The sequence below is a fragment of the Triplophysa rosa genome, linkage group LG19 (assembly GCF_024868665.1).
Source record: "Triplophysa rosa linkage group LG19, Trosa_1v2, whole genome shotgun sequence".
NCBI classification, from domain to species: domain Eukaryota; kingdom Metazoa; phylum Chordata; class Actinopteri; order Cypriniformes; family Nemacheilidae; genus Triplophysa; species Triplophysa rosa.
This window is the reverse complement of record NC_079908.1, coordinates 5404692-5423342: the sequence shown is the minus strand read 5'-3', so window position 1 is coordinate 5423342 and position 18651 is coordinate 5404692. Positions and strand designations below refer to the sequence as shown.

Here is an 18651-nt window from a genome sequence, read left to right as displayed (position 1 = left end):
CGACGATTGTGAAGGAAAATAAGACGCTTTGTAAACTATGTGGAGACACAGGTTATATGTCTTGTGCTTCCTTCTCCCAGAAACTTCTCTCTACCGCATATGCGAGATAAGTACACGTGATGCGCTGGCCCAGAGTAGGTAGTGTTTTGACCGCAAAACGAATAGAATTAAAAGAACATCATATCATAAAATATCCCAATCTCTCTACGATGCGGATTGTAACATTTATGCATCACGAAATATCGTACTATGAAGTATCGTTACACCCCTATAAGCTAACAATGAAAAAATTAGTTTTTCAGCATTTTTTAATCCTTGTCAATGTTAGTTCACGTCAATACAGTTATTCATGTTAGTTCAAGGTGCATTAACTAGTGACAACTAGGGCTGAAACGATTCCTCGAGTAACTCGAGTTATTCGAATACAAAAAATCATCGAGGCAATTTGTGTTGCCTCGAAGCCTCGTTTAATCCATTTAACTACAGTACACACGGAGCGCTGCGTTTCCCCACGGACCCTTATTACTGACGCACAGCCCGCTAAACTCTATTAATGTTTCAGGGCTCTCAAGTCTCACGCATTCACCGCGAGACACACGCATTTTAGTCTGTTCACACGCATGTCTCATGCTGATAAATAAGTGATCGCTTATTGAAATGGTGAACTGCTATTTTACTTGGTTTTAGTCTATTTTGCGAGTGAAACTTGTTTTCCGGCTGCACTGAGTCCATCAAACTACATGCGGACGCCGAATCATGTTATTTACACATGTCGTCTGGCTGGTCTGAGTGAATGAACTGCACAGTTTAACGTGCTACACGCGTGATGCTCATGAATTTGTCTGCGTCTGCGCTGAATGAGGACATGAACTTAATCTCCAGAGTTGCTCTCTTAAGAGTTTATTTCAGAACATTTTACTGAGTGAAGCTAACGCCCTAAAAAATAAGCGTCTTCCGACGACCTGCCAAAATAAAAGTCAGATTAACTCGGTATTTTTATGTGGACAAATATATTACTATTTAATATTAAAAAAGAAACTAAAACTAATTTAGATAAACTAAATGCATCATGCATAAGCTGAAGTTAGTTGTTTACCTTTGAAATTATTCTTTCTATTTTTATTAATGTTTCTTATTTATACATTTGTATCAGGCCTATATTGCATTTTGAATGTAATATGGCAATGGAATGTTGTAAATGGGTTTAGTTTTCACAGATATGAATTTATGCAATTTCAGTAATAAATATGTAAATTTTTCTAAAAAGGAAACAAATTAGTTGTGCATTTTAAGAGACCCGTCTTATTTTCTCTTGTATATTTAGTATTGCTCTTTAATAAAGAACACATACTTATTATCCGAATACCCGATTAATCGATGGAAAATCAGTAGAATACTCGATTACTAAAATAATCGATAGCTGCAGCCGTAGTGACAACGTTTGATTTTAATTAGGGATGCATGATGAATTATCGGCCATATCGGTAATAAAATTTAGGCCGATATATTCTAGCAGATAAATCATTTCCTCTGGTTAAACTTCTTCAGCTGCACGCTGCTCACAGTTAAAGGGGTCATATGGTGAGAATCCGTGTTTTTTTGTGTCTTATAAGTTGCCCATGCATGTATTAGAAGCATAAAATTGCATAAATTAAAGTGTCGGAACAAAAGATGCATTCTATTTAAAAGCGAACGCTCACCCAGACCTGCCTGAAACGCCTCGTGTAACCACACCCCCACAAATCTACATCAGTTCGTGGCATGATTTGACTTAGACCGCCTAATTGTATACGCAAGTAAGGTGGGCATACCTGTCAGTACAATTGCTTTGGAACCTGATGTTCCAAATATGGTAAGAGGCGTTACATTTCCGTCACACGCTTGCAGTAATCGACCAATCACTACGCACTGGTTAACTGGCCAATCATAGCACACCTCGCTTTTCAGAGCGATGAGCTTTGTAAAAAATCTGCGTGTTTAAGAGAGGCGGGGCAAAGAGGAGATACAAACATGCAAGGTATGTGGAAAATACAGCGTTATCGGTTTCCAATGTTAAAGAATTATCGGTTTTTGTTATCGGCCAAAATGTACATATCGGTGCATCCCTAATTTCAATAATGTATTAGTAAATGCTGAAATTAACATGAGTTAATATTAATAAATGCTGTATTAGTATTGTTCATTGTTAGTTCATGTTAGCTAAAGCATTAACTAATTGTTAACAAATAGCACCTTATTGTAAAGTGTTACCGTTGTTTTACTGCAGATTAAACATTCGCAGAGCCAAACTTTGATTCAGATAACATTGGATATCTCTACACACCTTGGGGTCAAAGGGTCCACAATTTCAACCATTCAGCCCATGCTTTGGTTTCACCTTTGTCTCCTCTCTGATGACTCTAATGATTTACTGCATATACGATCTGCCGTTGTACACAAAGATGATGATATAAGCTTGTGGACCAGAGCGTGGCAGGAGTAAACACTTGTGCATTAAAACTGCTTTAAAAATGCATGTCATCATTTATTTATCTGATGGTCAAAACCACAGCGGCATGATGGGTCACGGCTCAAGCTATGAGACGTACACATCTCCACCCATTGTTCGTAATGCTTTTCCAAACTATGCAACTCTCTTGCAGGTGTAAATCTGAAGCTTTTTTGTGTTTTACCATTTATGTTTTTTGCATGATTGGTGTGGGATGTGTTTAGCCCCATGTGTTTTTGCACCACTAATAATGCTCCCTCCAGTACATTTCACTGATGGTCAGACACATCCCACTGTATTATAGGCTAATAGGTTTTTCTTGACTTATAATATGCTATGACTTAATCATTTGTCTGTCTTTTATGTAAGATGGTAGATTTGGCAGGCACACGCAGACGGCATGTTCAGCAGGGGCTGTAGGTTTCTGATGTGATGAATGGGAGAGGAACATTTGCATAATTCACAGAGAATGAACGAGGGGAAATGAGAAGAGGAGTGCAGGACATTCTTTTCTCTACATGAGAGGAGGTTAGCTCAGGTCAGTGGCCAAGTACACACTTGGCACACTCCAAAATGCCATTTACCTCCAAATGAACCAAGTGTCAAAGTAAAAATAACTAAAAGATGAGTATAAAATAAGAAGCCTTCTCAAGCATTTAGACTTTTCTATAAAATAAAATCGTTCATAATATTGCTTTGGAATGGAAAAGTGTCTGAAGACTGTGAAAAGCCTGAAATGTGGATTTTCGCTGCTGGGATGACATCACATCTGTCTATGTTTCCTCTGGCTTTAATCTTTGATTTATTCTTTCTCTTCCCCTCACCACCACATCTGTCTCCAACCAACCCCCTTTTACGAATAAGAATTTCAAGGCTTCTCGTCTGAGCATGAGGCTTGTCTGGCTCGGTGAAACTCATCAGCTGTCTATTGTCAGGAGGAGAAGAATACCTTTATACTGTCAATATAATCTAGGCTTTGCACTGGAAAACAAGCAAGAACTGTGTACACACACAATGCAAAACGCAACTGTGTGTTGAAAAACACACAACATACTGATTTCCACTGTAAGCACTGCATAGAGATAAGAACTATTCCAGTAAAACTCCTGTTTGACATTTTGCATTGATGTTAACTCTCAGATCTTAAGGATTGAGCCTGGCATACTAATTCACCAGCAGACAATCTTCTTAAGGTGTTAGTCTGACGGGTCAGCTATTTCAGTCCAAATAAAACACAAGCCTGTATTTCACGTTAGAGCATCTATGCACACCAAAAGGGAAAGCCAGCATCACTGACACACTTATAAACAGAGAAACATGATTCCTTTCAAATAATTGAGATTTAACAAGTTTGCTGGATGAACTGAAACGCATCTTTTTCTCTCTCATAATTTCAGGTTATTCAGATATTACAATTTGATCCAAATCATTCGTTCAGATTTTCATTCATCTGCACGTGCACCTGCAGAGGTGATGGTGAGTCTGATTCATATACCTTCAGTCGCATAGTTGTGGTCTCGGAGGAAGCTGTTGTTAATCTTGCGGGAGTCTATGTCCTCATCCATCGAGAAACGCGCTGGTTACACTGAGAGAAGAAGCAGAAAGGCAACGCGCTATCCATGATCCGCGCTCATGCATTCAGCCCAGAGTCCGCCGCGCAACACGCGGACGCGCAGTCATGGTGAACAGAAATTAAACAGCGGCAACTCTTAAGTCCCTCGATAAGCAAACGACAATACGACCGAACACCGGGAGAAAACCGGTTCACTGTGTCACAAGGCTGCAGGAGAGGTCTGTGATTTAATGTAAATATGAACGAGCGTCATCCAAGATACAAGCCGCGTTCGCGCTTTCAAATCAGCTGTTTCAGCTGCCTCTGGTAACCGGCTCGTGTTCAGCTCTGTCTCCCTGTATGAGCGCGGTAAAGCACTGACGTGAAGCTCGTATCGACGCGCCGCATTGGACTAGCGATGCAGCGGCTCGATTCGCCGGGCGCGCTCGGTGACTCCTCCCGAGAGCGCGCACCACCTGCGTCAGCATCACACCGGCGTGAGCACGCAAACGAGCGTGATGATGTGAAAAGTAGTTAATTAATGTATAAATAGCTCATTTGTTTTTACATAAAACTCGTAATAATTGCATCTTCAACAAATCTTGTAATCTTGACAACATGGAGAATAGAAATGAAACTCCTTTTAAATTGTTCAAACTTTTAGTTTTGTCTATCAATATTGTGGTGATTTCAACATTTAACTTTTCAATATTATGTATATTTTCATAATAATGATAACAACATTAAATCCGCAAACAAGTTAAATATTACCTTTGGAGTCAATGTAGTTATATTTTACATCATGTGAAGGTGACAATCAGATTTGCATCTATAACAGAAGCATAAAGGTTTCCTTTTACATAAACACTTTCCCAACTGCTTCACGGTGTAACAGATACACAATTCTGAAAACATAAATAACAATCTGAAAACTAATGAAACAAAGGAACAAAAAGTAGTAAAAGTACATAAAGTTTATGTTCAGACATACACAATAAATTAGGGCTGAAAGTAACGATTATTTTAATCATTGTTTTTTTTATTAATCGGATAACAGGCTAAACAATTTTTCATTTGATCTTTTGCTTATAATAACTAAATAAAGCCCCTAATAAGGCTATTTATTGTATTCTTTGAAAAGTGAGTTTCACTAGTCTAGAATTTTGACATTTAAAACCTTTAACAAAAAAGCTTAAAAGTCCCGTTTTAAACAATAAAACTTAAATATCCCAAACATAAGTAACAATCGAGTTGTAGCCCATTAGAGATGTGCTGGTGAGGAAATAAACTTATTTTGCATTCAAGCTATATTTTATATTAAATATGTTCATTCTGCAAGTTCTCTCATTTCATTCTAGAACATTAACAGACTGTGTGTTAAAGTCATTTAACACATCGCTGCCCTTGAATTACACTCTAAAATCCTCAACAATACCCAGTATTGAAGAATACACCCCAGCTCTTTTCTTACTGTTAACCACTTAAAAATCCCCACGTCCCAATCATATTATGCGACACTAAGTGCAGAATGATCAATCTTCTCTACCTCAAATCCCTTTAATTAACGCCAACCCCCTGGACTACATCTTGATACCAGTTCTGGTGGAATTACAGATGACTCTTTCTGTACACTCAATAAAGGTTTAAACTTAGTCATAGGCTTATAGTAGAAACCTGATGATAAGTCATGCACATGTACTATTCCAGGTTAAATATGAAATATGTGTATTTAATATATGTATTATTATATTGCAGTGTTGAATAGAATATAGAATAATTCAGACAACTGGTGAACATTCATTTCGGCATTAACATCTCCTGCTTTTGTGTATCAGTCCTTCCACATCTCTCTCTCTCTCTCTCTATCTCTCACACACACACACACACGCACACACACACACACGCACGCACGCACGCACGCACGCACGCACACACACACACATATTATGAGGTTATTGGGGCGTGTTGGGGGAAGCTGGAGAAGGCTCAGATCAATAGTGTTCCTGCTTTAATTAACACTCCTCTATTCAGGACACACAGACCAGCAGCAGTCTGCCAACTCTATCATGAAGCTGTGTGTGTGTGTGTGTGTGCGTGTGCGTGCGTGCGTGCGTGTGTGTGTGTGAGCGAGGAAAGTCCTCAAATCCTCATGGCCTCAATTTTTCCCCCTTAAGGTTTGATGTCAATATATAATAGTCCTTATAATTGTCCTTATGTTGTTTTCAATTGCTTCCATTGTTTACCTCATTTGTAAGTCGCTTTGGATAAAAGCATTTGCTAAATGACTAAATACATGTAAATGTAATAGATAATCGTTCCATGCCAGATTACACTGAAACGTGTGTTTGTCCCTCTTTCGCTAGAAAAGCTGTTGTTGACTATTGAGCTGAGCCATTACCAAAGCACAAATGATATCCATTGGGACTGAGCCCTAGGTTTGTCTTCATGCCTTAAACCATCAGCCTCATGGGTGACCCCCCAGGTGCTCAAACATTTTGCACCTGTGCAGTAGCTTTCCTAAGAACATCATTCTTCAATCAACAATATTCATTTAGTTTCACTTGAATACACACAGGCACAAACACTTATACACAACATCAAATATATTCACAAAATATAATATGTGATGTTGATGGTTTTATTATTGTAATATATTTCTATTATTTTTCTATTAAGAGGTCAGGGAGAAAAAGACACTATTGTCTCACAATATAACAATGTGACAAAACCATCATGCCATGAACAATTTTATGCACGTTGCTGTCCGTACTGGAGAAATTCTCATATTAGAAATATATGTGCATGTATATGTGAAGATATGTATGATGAAATGAGAAAGAATAATAAAACAGAGTGAAAGTCATTAGAAATATACAGTATGTGCATGTACTGTATATGTATGAATAGCATGTAGTTAAAATTTTCTTCTTTTGGGTTTTGATTCCCATGAGACACACAAACTGATTGAATGCACTATAAGTCACTTGGGATTAAGGCGTCTTCTAAATGCAAATGCCAAACACATAAAAACAGAAACAATAGCTCTAGTATGAATTGGTTCTGAACGGCAAGATATGCTAAGGTAGAAAATACATCCAAACATTATATGGAATTTATTGCATATGTGAATAATATGTAATGCACACTGCATATTTATGATGTGTTTTATTATGTTAAGCTGCATGCACGTTACGGTCACTTTTGGGTACAGTGCAAAAAGAAGATTGAACTGTTTAGCCTCCATCTAACAAAAACGCTGAACCATATGTCCTGAACAGTCACAGTCAATAGGTCTGCTTATGGCAGACGTCACTGACACAAAAATCCATCGGCTAGTTTTCTTTTATTGTTAATTCAGTCTCATGCTAGACTTTGATGGAAAATCAATGGTCAGAGTTTGGCAGACATCTGAGTTTTGTCAGAAACTGTCCGTCTCCACTGTGATAGCCTGCTTTTACGTTTAGAAAAACTGCATTTAGCAAAAACACAAATACATTCAATTCAAATGCAGACCGGGTGCATGGTCAAGCAAAGTGAGTTTGTAATAAATGTCTGTAATAAATGTCTGCCTCATGGCCCGATTTTTTTGGCCGGGCATTCACGACAACGTGCGCAGGTGGTGCGCGTCTTGCCACGAATGTCAGTTGGTAAACCCACCGGTCACCCCAAAAGCGCCTTTGCGCCCTCTTCCGTTGATGCAGGTCCCCTTCGAGAGAATTGGCATGGACCTCATCGGGCCATTAGAGCGATCTGCACGGGGATACCGCTTTGCATTGGTCCTGGTGGACTATGCAACGCGATATCCCGAAGCAGTGCCACTCCGCAGCATCTCCGCGAAAAGTGTTGCGGACGCACTGTTTCGGATTATCTCCCGGGTGGGGATCCCCGCGAGATCCTCACCGACCAAGGCACGGCGTTCATGTCACGTACGTTACGTGAACTGTACGAATTACTGGGCATTAAATCGATTCGCACCAGCGTCTTCCACCCACAGACCGACGGACTGGTGGAACGATTTAATCGCACGTTGAAAACCATGATTCGTAAGTTCGTCCACGAGGACGCCAGGAATTGGGATAAATGGTTAGAGCCTCTCTTATTCGCAGTACGAGAGGTCCCCCAAGCCTCCACGGGGTTTTCCCCCTTCGAGCTCCTGTATGGACGCCAGCCCCGTGGGGTGCTGGACGTCCTGAAGGAGAACTGGGAGGACGGGCCTTCCGCAAGTAAAAATGAAATTCAGTATGTCCTGGACCTGAGAGCAAAACTCCGGACACTGGGGCGGCTATCGATGGAGAATTTGCTACAGGCTCAGGACAAACAAAGCCGTCTGTATAATCGGGGTTCTAACCTGAGGAAATTCACACCGGGAGAGAAGGTACTTGTGTTGCTCCCGACATCTAGCTCCAAATTACTTGCGAAGTGGCAAGGACCCTTTGAGGTCACACGGCAAGTCGGGGACCTCGACTATGAGGTTATTCGGACGGATAGGGGAGGCGCACGTCAGATTTACCACCTCAACCTCCTTAAAAAATGGAGCGAGGAGGAGGCAGTGATGCTGGCGACGGTGGTATCCGCAGAGGAGGATCTCGGGCCAGAAGCAAATATTAAACCGCATTCCATTGCTCTGGCCCCGGGCGGAGATCACCTCTCACCCTCGCAGCTCACTGACCTGGCCCGCCTACAGGCGGAGTTTGCCGATGTGTTTTCTCCCCTTCCAGGCCGAACGAATCTCATACGGCACCATGTCGAAACCGAACCGGGGGTGGTGGTGCGTAGTAGAGCCTACCGTTTACCCGAACACAGAAAAAAGGTTGTTCAGGCAGAATTAGAGGCCATGCTAGATTTGGGGGTAATAGAAGAGTCCAACAGTGACTGGGCGAGCCCGATAGTTTTGGTTCCCAAAACGGACGGCTCGGTCAGGTTCTGCGTGGACTACCGCAAGGTGAATTCAGTGTCGAAATTCGACGCTTACCCAATGCCCCGGGTCGACGAATTGTTGGACCGGCTCGGCTCGGCTCATTTTTATTCGACACTGGACTTAACAAAAGGGTACTGGCAGATCCCCCTAACACCAGTATCCAAAGAAAAGACAGCCTTCACCACGCCGTTCGGATTACACCAATTTGTAACCCTTCCGTTCGGATTGTTTGGAGCCCCGGCTACCTTCCAGCGCCTCATGGACCGTGTCCTCCGACCCCATGCGACGTATGCCGCTGCTTACCTAGACGATATCATTATCCATAGTAACGATTGGCAGCGGCATATGGAGCATTTGAGAGCGGTCCTGAGGTCGCTGAGGGAGGCTGGGCTCACAGCTAATCCAAAGAAGTGTGCGATTGGGCGGGTGGAGGTAAAGTATCTGGGCTTCCACTTAGGTCATGGGCAGGTGCGTCCCCAAATTGATAAGACCGCAGCGATTGCGGCCTGCCCGAGGCCTAAGACCAAAAAGGAGGTGAGACAGTTCCTGGGGTTGGCGGGATATTATAGACGGTTTGTGCCTAAATATTCGGAGCTCACCAACCCGCTGACTGACCTCACTAAAAAGGAAGTACCCGATGCGGTCCAGTGGACGGAGCAGTGCCAGCAGGCTTTTACCAAGTTGAAGGCTGCCCTGTGTGGCGGGCCGCTCTTGCATTCCCCTAACTTTTCTCTCCCTTTTATCCTGCAGACCGACGCGTCGGACAGAGGGCTGGGCGCAGTACTGTCCCAGCTGGTAGAGGGTGAGGAACGGCCGGTGCTGTACCTGAGCCGCAAGCTCTCCAAGAGGGAAGCTAGGTACAGCACCATAGAGAAGGAGTGTTTGGCTATCCGGTGGGCAGTCCTCACCCTCAGATACTACCTGCTGGGGCGGGAGTTCACCCTCTGTTCGGACCACGCTCCCCTCCAATGGCTCCACCGCATGAAAGACACCAATGCCCGGATCACCCGTTGGTATCTTGCTTTACAGCCTTTTAAATTCAAGGTGGTCCACAGGCCGGGTGCACAGATGGCTGTGGCTGACTTCCTCTCCCGGCAAGGGGGGGGGGGAGGACTGCAGGCCGGATGGCTCCCCGGCCTGAGTCGGGCGGTGGGGGTATGTGGCAAGGTGGGCGTGGTTCAGCGAAGTCTGCAGCAGGAGAGAGAGTGAGGAGATGAGCGGTGAGTGAGTGGCGCTCGCACAAATAATGAACACCTGTGCCTTGTTCCAGTAACTGGAGTGGAGAGGCTTAAAAGCAGCAAGGCAGAGACAGTCGGGGGAGAGACCGGAGCTGACGGCTGGAGACGAGTGGCTTCGAGTGAGTGAGCGGAGGATTATGAGCGGGAAGCTCTGACCTTAAGAAAGACTGTTCTTGCACTAAAGTGGAGGTGTTTGATTTAGGCGCGTACAGCGCTTGTGTTATTTTTGTTAATAAAGTACGTAGTCGTCAGCTCTACCCTGATTCCAGCCTCTTCCTTCCTGTTCCTTTGAAGTCTTGTTACAATGTCCATATTGTAATTTTCCCATTTCTATATCCTCATGTCATTTAAAGGTCCAATGTGTAATTTTTTGGAAGATGTATTGACAGAAATGCAATATGATGTACATGACTATGTTTTCAGAGGTGTATAAAGACCTTACATAATGAAGCGTTATGTTTTTATTACCTTAGAATGAGCTATTTCTATAAATACATCGCGGGTCCCCTCGCATGGAATTCACCATGTTGTTTCTACAGTAGCCCTAAATGGACAAACTGCTCTACAGAGCGTGTTTCATAAATACGTTATCTCCTTCAGCAAAGAAGTGAATTCCTGTCTCAGCCACCATAGTGCTTCGAAAGAGAGGGGTGGAGTGAGCCATTGGTTGCAATTCACAACCGCACCACTAGATGCCGCTAAAATCTCCACATTGCTCCTTAAAAATCTCTAAATGAGTGTTGGAACATTCATTTCATGTCATACACTTATTATCCTCCCACACACTTTTATCCAAAACACCATATAGTTCATTCAAGGTATGAATTCCTAAAGATTCGAACCCAGGACATTGACATACAGTAGATGGTGTCACGCTCTACCAGTTGAGCTACAGGAACAGGTCAATGACTAAGATCAAATCTGACAGTGTTTCTGCCAACCAGAGATGCCATGTGGCTCGTCTCCATTGCTTCCAAACGCTGACCCATTGTCCTAAACATCCATCACGCTTCATGCAGAGAATGCTTTTCCGTGGATCAGGCGGACAGCTCATAGCAGGAAACTCCGCTCCCCCGCCAGATCCACTGAGTCTGAGCAAGTGTAACCATGACGATGAGAACACACATCTGTCCATCATTAAGCATTCATTACAATATCCTCAATATTAATCCATTTGTCGAGGTCTGAGGGTTGAATAACAGATTCAACTTAAGAATCCTGTACATGACTGTTGAATTATTAATGGCAGGAAGCATCTTAACAAGGCACTAATGGTGATTAAATAGTAATGAGGTGACCTTCACTATTTTCAGAATCAGGTGGCATTAACCCAGAGGTGTGGGGTCTTCGTCTCACGGGTTTTTATGACTATACATGAATTGACTTTTACCAGACGTTTTTATCCAAAGCGACTCTCTAGGAATCAAACTAATGACCTCTTCATGAAGTTAACTGAGCTACAGTTTGTCACAGGCAACAGCAAAAATTCTAACGTTCCCATTAGGTTATTAAAACAATATTTTTGAATGTTTTAAACATTCCACTAACAATGGAAGAATATTGTTTTTATACCACCACATGATGTTATTGAAACGCTTGTTTAACGTTGCTGCAAGAACGTTTTTGTTAACTTTGAGGGAACGCAGAAAGAACGTTCACTGTTAGCTGAGATGTCGTTCTCCTTTGCGTTCTCATTTGTCATTTAATAAGAATAACAATGGCCATCTGTGCTGCGAGATACAGAGGATGTGATGGCACACGTTAACACGAGCCTGCGCGAATGCACGTGTCTCATTCAAGTCTTGTGAACTGTCACAGATCCGGCAGTCCAAATGTTTATTCAGGCCTAAAATGACGGGCTCAGGACAGAGGCGGCGATGCAGAAACACGACCACCTGGCGTCCCACACAGTACTGTCCATCATCACAGTGCTGTGCAGACAAAACATTGTCAGCTCGCGCCCTCTACTGGCCAACTTTACACATTACACCTGTTGTCTATTGTATGAATCTCATATACAGTATATTGTGGATGTATTATTAATTATGATGATGCTGTATATTCATGATCTCGTTGTGAATTTTTCTTACAGCATATTAATTTTGCTAGCAGTACAAATGGTAGACCTGTGCTTTTCCTCCCTATGTAGTTTTTTTTTACCTGGAATTGACTTAAAGGGATAGTTCACCCAAAAATTAGAATTCAGTCATCGTTTATCCACCCTCATGTCATCCAAAACCTGTATATGACTATTTCTTCTGTAGAACACAAAAAAAGTGTTCAACAGAAGAAACGTCATAAAGGTTTGGAATGACATGAGGATGAGTAAACGATGAAAGAATTAGCATGAGTACATTGCTTTGTACGTATAAATCCCCAAAATAAGAAAAGCTGAACATTCAGTTGCTCAAGTCAAAACCAATTACTGAACCAAATCAAACTTGTTCCAAAACAATACTGAATCATGTTTTGTACCTCAAGGCGAACAGAATCAGGGGAAAGACGCATTAATGTGTTACACACTTAATTACTATAAATGGCTCAGCGGCAAACATGGATTTGATGGCAGAACTGAATAGGAAATGAGTTTCTGAAATGAGGCATGCAGGGAGACGACCTGCTGCTGTGAGGTTCAGTTATTGATGGACCTCTCCAGATCTCTGTGCAGAACAACAGTAGTGAAATTATAACAGCTAATTTTCTGTTTTCCCATAAAGCTAGAAGATGTTTAGATAAATAGAAAACTCAAGTGTATCATACTGTAAGCAACAGCAATGTGAGAATATTTCAGATGTATTCTAAGCAATACCACAGTAATATGTGTACATTATTTTTATGTGATAACCTCGATTTTTATCACAGTCTTGTCTTGCTGTCAATCTTTCACATTGCTGTTGGATGACTTTGTCACTCCTGAGGTTTGATTTTGTTGAAATTAAACAGACAGTGGACTGGAATGACCACAATACATCTAGAAATGATGATTAAATTAAAAATTGGAAAGCTCTCTTCATTTTTTACATTTTTTCTGCGGTTGTATATGTACAGTAAAAATTTTAGATTTTTCCAAAAACCCAAATGAGGCTAAATAAACCCTTGACAGCTTGTTTTCATTATGTCTGTCCATCATTGGTTGCCCCTCATGCATATATAATGCCAACCAGATGCGCATCTACATGCAGGCCAAATCCCTCGATTGACCCCTGCTCGTTCATCCTGACCCACATTTACACCCCATTACTGTTCACACAGCTACATCAAGGGATTGTGACGCTTCACTATCCTGTGTTAGCATGGATGCATAACAATTGAGTATCAGATGCACATCGTAACTGATGAACAACATACAGCATTAGGCAACGCAGCTGTAGTGCCCATTGTGTGTCAGGTGTGCGGCATAACCTCCCTGCAGAAATGCTCAATTAAAATCCAGCTTTAGGTCTCTATGAACATGACACTCCCTCTAAAAGTGTCTGTTTGATCAAAATAGCAATGATTCAGCGTCAAGAGCGTCCTTTGGGGTCCTAAACCAGACAAGCACATATCAGTGGCCAGGTCAGCCAAACTATTGAAAGCTTGCAGAAAGAAAAGCCAATGGGATTGTCTAGACAGCAGTCCTGCTTTTACTGTGCCAACAAAAACCCAAGAGACTAAGACGATCTGACAGACTCCAGATCTTTACAAAAGCATCTTATGGCTGGAGGAATCAAGACGCCAGAAATTCAAAGGGACCTGATCGTGCACTGTCAGCTGCACACGGCACATCTTATGTTCTTGAATTAACTCATTGACTTAACATGTCCTTAATTTCTTTCTAAAGTTCAAAATGTTGACTTTGTTGCAATCTAAGCATATGAAAAATGTATGTAGCCTAGAACCCTTTAGAAGATGAATAAATACGAATGAAATAATGGTAATAATAAACATCTCTACAACATATAGCAGAAATTAATTGTTTTCAGAAGAAAATGCATACATTAAACTGTCATCTCCAGATGTTTGTGTCCTATTAAGGAATAGACAAAAGGCACATTTCATGACATGGCTTAATACAGACTTGCTGCTACAATACTGGATTCTTCCCAAATGACGCATCATGTCACAAAAAGAAGTGGCATTTTGACTGTTGCCCATTTAAATCTAATTCTTTGCAGAAACTGTAAATGAAGCATCAAGCTAAACAAGTCCGGTCTGCATGCTCAAAGCTGGTGGACCCTTAAGATTCACATGCAGCCATGCAAGACTAATCCATCTATTCTTAATCCTACAACAGGGAAAACAAGAGAGCCAAACCTAAAATCTTTGAATGTCATTGCATTAGATAAGAAAATATCAAAATAAATGGCAAACAATCCTGCAAGTTATTTTCTTTGAACGCATTCCTAAAGTGATTTGTAAAGGGTCCATGCAACGGTGTTTCATGCATTCTGACTTATTTACAATGTTAAACGTTCTGTCTTCTCATGCTTAACATGGTCAACTTGTCAAAAAACGGGTTGGACGTATGATGTTTCGGAAAGTTTTTTTTGAAAATGAAAATCCGTTTCGTAACAACTTTTCTTAGTCCCTTATTGGGCAATTCCCCCCGAAAAGCACGCCCATGGCAAGGCGAAAGAAATAGCCCGCCCACAAGTCAACCGACGAGCAAGGAAGACCCGCCTACCATCAAGATTGGCTGCGCTGCGTCAAGATTGGCTGCGCTGTGGGCCTGCAGCTGCAGCTCGTAACTCTTGCGAAAAGGAGAGAAGTCGAGGTGTGTTTGTTTGTTCACGGCATTTCAGTGATGTATGTTATATAAACCGTGGATATAATGCTGGATTTGGAGATCGTTTGAAACTGATAGATGGTCCCAGCACTAAAAGATTCCGGACATGAACCGCATGCGGTAAGTCAAACTAAGTCATATGTCTGTGTTTTGTTGGCAATCGGCGCGTACGTGCATAATGTAAACAACAGAAACTTACAGTGAATCAAATGTTATGCAGGGATAATGTATCACGATGATGTATTGTGTGCTCGTGATTTAGTTCCTCCCCCACACACCCCCAGGAGGTCGTATTTTTCCCGAAATAATCGCACAGCTGTATCTATCTTTATAAATGTGATCAAACTAAATACTCTTCGAAGATACGAAGTATGCAATACTACTGTATAGGTACCCAAGATTAATATGGTGTAAGATGGCAGCTTTAATGGATGTACGATGTATGAATCAAATTCACAAATGTGTCCTGACACAGTTGTACTTTATCGCGTGGACATATTCCACTACATTTAACAAACTATAAAGTGTTCATATTATTTGCACAGTGATTTTTGTTAAAACCATATTTTCTAAAATGTTTTGCTTGAAATGATTTCCCAGTTTGCTCTTTCATAGCTCAGGAGATCTGGAGTTCACAGTTGTGTACATCAGTCCTGATGTTTCTCCTATAACATTGCTTAGGAGAAATAAAAAGAGAAACAAATAAGACAAATGTTTAAAAAATTAAAAGTATGGAGCTATATAATTAACTTAGATTGCTGCAATAATCTTGATTTGACTAAATTTGAAAAGAACAGTTTGAGCTCTTCTACAATATTGGTTTTTGATTGCAGACTTGACAAATCTGCTTATGACATTGTTGATGACTTTTGAAACTCTCATGGACACATTTGTGAGACTTATGGGTCTGTTTCTCAGGTGAAATATCTGAAAAGCAGGACACTTAAGAGGAAGTTCTCATTTGCTCTCCATTTAATCTCATTGTCTACTAGAGAAACGTCAGAACTGATATTTTTCTTTCTCATGGGTTGTTATGTAACGCAAAGTTAAGTGTGGCTTAAGTATTGTTTCACATTAAAGAAACAGTGTTGCCATCTCTCACTCTATGTTTTCTATATTTGATATTTACATCAGATGTTAAATGTAGTGTGTGATAATGATTTGTTTGTGATAGTTATGGATCATTGTGTTTGTAAGCAATGATTTGTAAGAGCATGTTTGTTGTGTGTAGAGATTGAGTGTGATGCATCTGGTGTATGGCAGCTTTCCATTATGTCTTATGGTTTCCATTTGCAGACAAGCATTAACAAAATGTACAAATGGATAGTATGAAAAGCACTTAACATATCACAGCAGACAGGGCAGTCATTTACAAAGCCAACATAGATCAGCAAAAGCCAAAAGTAATCTTAGTGTCCAAAAGATTGCCATAAACATCAGCTGCAATAAAAGATGTAAGTTTAAAGAAGGTTTACCATTATGGGTATACCGCTGTTTAACAAATACTACGCTCAGATATGTGTACTAAATTAATTACCAAGTCAAATCTAAACCCAGAGCCCCATCTGTTCCCTGTTCTACTTCAATAATGCACTGCTTCACTGTTTCATTTACATAACCTCATAAGCATATGTTCCCTTTATCAACAAAAAGTGACCAAACTGCATGAATAGTTGTACAAAGGGTTGCGAGGTAACCAAAATCAGTCTGTTTAATCCTTGAGCAAATACTTTCTCATGAACAATCCCACTCCTTAAAAAGTGTTAGGCCTTAATAAAGAGTCAGACCTATTTTGCATAGGAAGTTGGAAAGTTAGGTGCATTTTTGTAAGGTGCTTGCCAGCCTATGCGTATGCGCAGTAGCAAATTCGAAAAAGGTGATTTTTGCACAATTTAAGTTACGGTACAGTAATCTCTGCTTTAATTGTTGATCAAAAATATGTTGTTTAATTGTAATTTATGCCAGAGATTTTAGAAATATCTGTCTTCCCCCTTTCAAGTAGATAGGACTGCCCGGAGGCATTGCAAACATGGCTGCCGAGTGGCACGACTTCTGTAAACGGACTTTGGTATCGATTAGTTTAAGCTTTTGGTTCCTTATTCAAAGACAAAAGAAGATCTGCATTTCCAGCAGTTGCTGCAAGGCAGTAAAAATAGTGTTAAACCTTAAATTCATCTTAACTTTGTAGATTTTCCACAGTTTTGCTGACTATACAGCTTTACATGACATTAGTTACGTGTTACAATAGTTTTAAAAAAGTAATGACGTAAGACGTAATGTGGTTAGAAGTCACTGGTCTTCAAAAGGTTTTTCGTTTCAAATTTTCATCAAGAAACTGTTCATTCCTGAGTTGATGTATTCTTCTTAGGGAGTAATTTTTTTTGTACTATTTATTGTAAGCATTTGTATTTGTTGGGATTTCATTGTAGGTATTTCAGATCACGGTATTGTTTTTTATTGTTTGATAAAGAATCAGTGATGTTTCCTTATACACAAAAGGAAAACACATTTGCATCATCAAATTTTATGATGCCATTAAAATAGCTCCATGATATGGCTGACATTGCAAGTGCATCAGAAAATCTTCAATCTGCAGCCCAGCACAGCATCATGAGGAGTGACTGTCAAACATGTCCCCTAATAAACACACATTCACACCCACACATTCACAAACGGCCCAGATTTCTCTGACAGATCCTGTGAAGACAGCATCTGTGTGTGATCGCTCCTAATGCTCACATCTCATGAATATATGCTCAGCACTTATCGAAACAGAGTCGAAACAGAGCGTCAAATAAATTTGACAAATGAATCTCCAAGCAAATATTGTGAACATGTTTTGTGGGAGTGTTTTAACTCAAATCAATAATTAACAGCCTGCTGCTTGTACATTATCCTGCTTATTACACGGCTACTTGCCACATGAGGAAAAAAACTGGACATGAAATGTGAATTTGAAATTTTTTATTAGCTCATTTTTACCGAATGCAGACCTTCCGTGAGGAAAAGCTGTTTACTTTCGGTTTTAAGGTAAGAAACGACGTTCAAATGTCACAAACAGTCAATTTGGTTTAATCATTTGTAAATATAATGTCATATATGTTATTAAAAGACATATTTATATTTAATTTGTCAAAAAACCTGGCAAAAGGATTTGCTGCATCCAGGTTACCATGTCTTATTAGTTTTGAGAGGTTATTATATGGGAATAAGGAACCAGCAAATGTCGCGACTGGCCAATCAGAATCAAGCATTCCAACGAGCCGTGTAATAATGATTTTTACTAATTATGGGAGTGGCTTTCTAACAAGATTTAAGAAGAGAAGAACAAGGCGTTAATAAAGCAATGTATCTTAATAAAAATCCAAAAACTTTCCCTGGAGCCCACATTATTATCTCATCCCTGACCTAATATTTCAACTTCAATATCAATTTCAAAATAAAAAAACTTATTTTCATTTCTGTTCTGCATAGTCCAACCACATATCTTTAAAACCCTTCTCCTTCAATTTTTCCCATATTTAATTTTTCGTACCTCAAAGGAATTCCCTGTTTAGCAGATACGCTTAATTCTATGCAACTGGCTTACTGTAAGACTTTTTTAAGCGAAGGTTTGTGACAGCTGTGAGCATGTAAAAAATTATTCTGTTTTTTCTTAAAGGAGTCATCGGATGAAAATCCAAATTTTTC

At 40.6% G+C, this 18651-nt stretch overlaps 1 protein-coding gene across 2 annotated transcripts in view; it reads right to left on the bottom strand.

Moving 5' to 3' along the window:
- The window catches only part of ppp2r2bb (protein phosphatase 2, regulatory subunit B, beta b), a 68889-nt gene that overhangs the window by 39313 nt on the left and 10925 nt on the right, over window positions 1-18651 (bottom strand). The window contains exon 1 of one of the 2 annotated variants that reach the window (XM_057359705.1): window positions 3984-4479. The exons of the other annotated variant lie outside the window; for it this stretch is intronic. Coding sequence (XP_057215688.1) covers window positions 3984-4053 — 70 coding nt within the window. The 5' untranslated portion in view covers window positions 4054-4479. Of the gene's footprint in view, window positions 1-3983; window positions 4480-18651 lie in introns of those variants that run through there. 2 annotated transcript variants of the gene reach the window in all.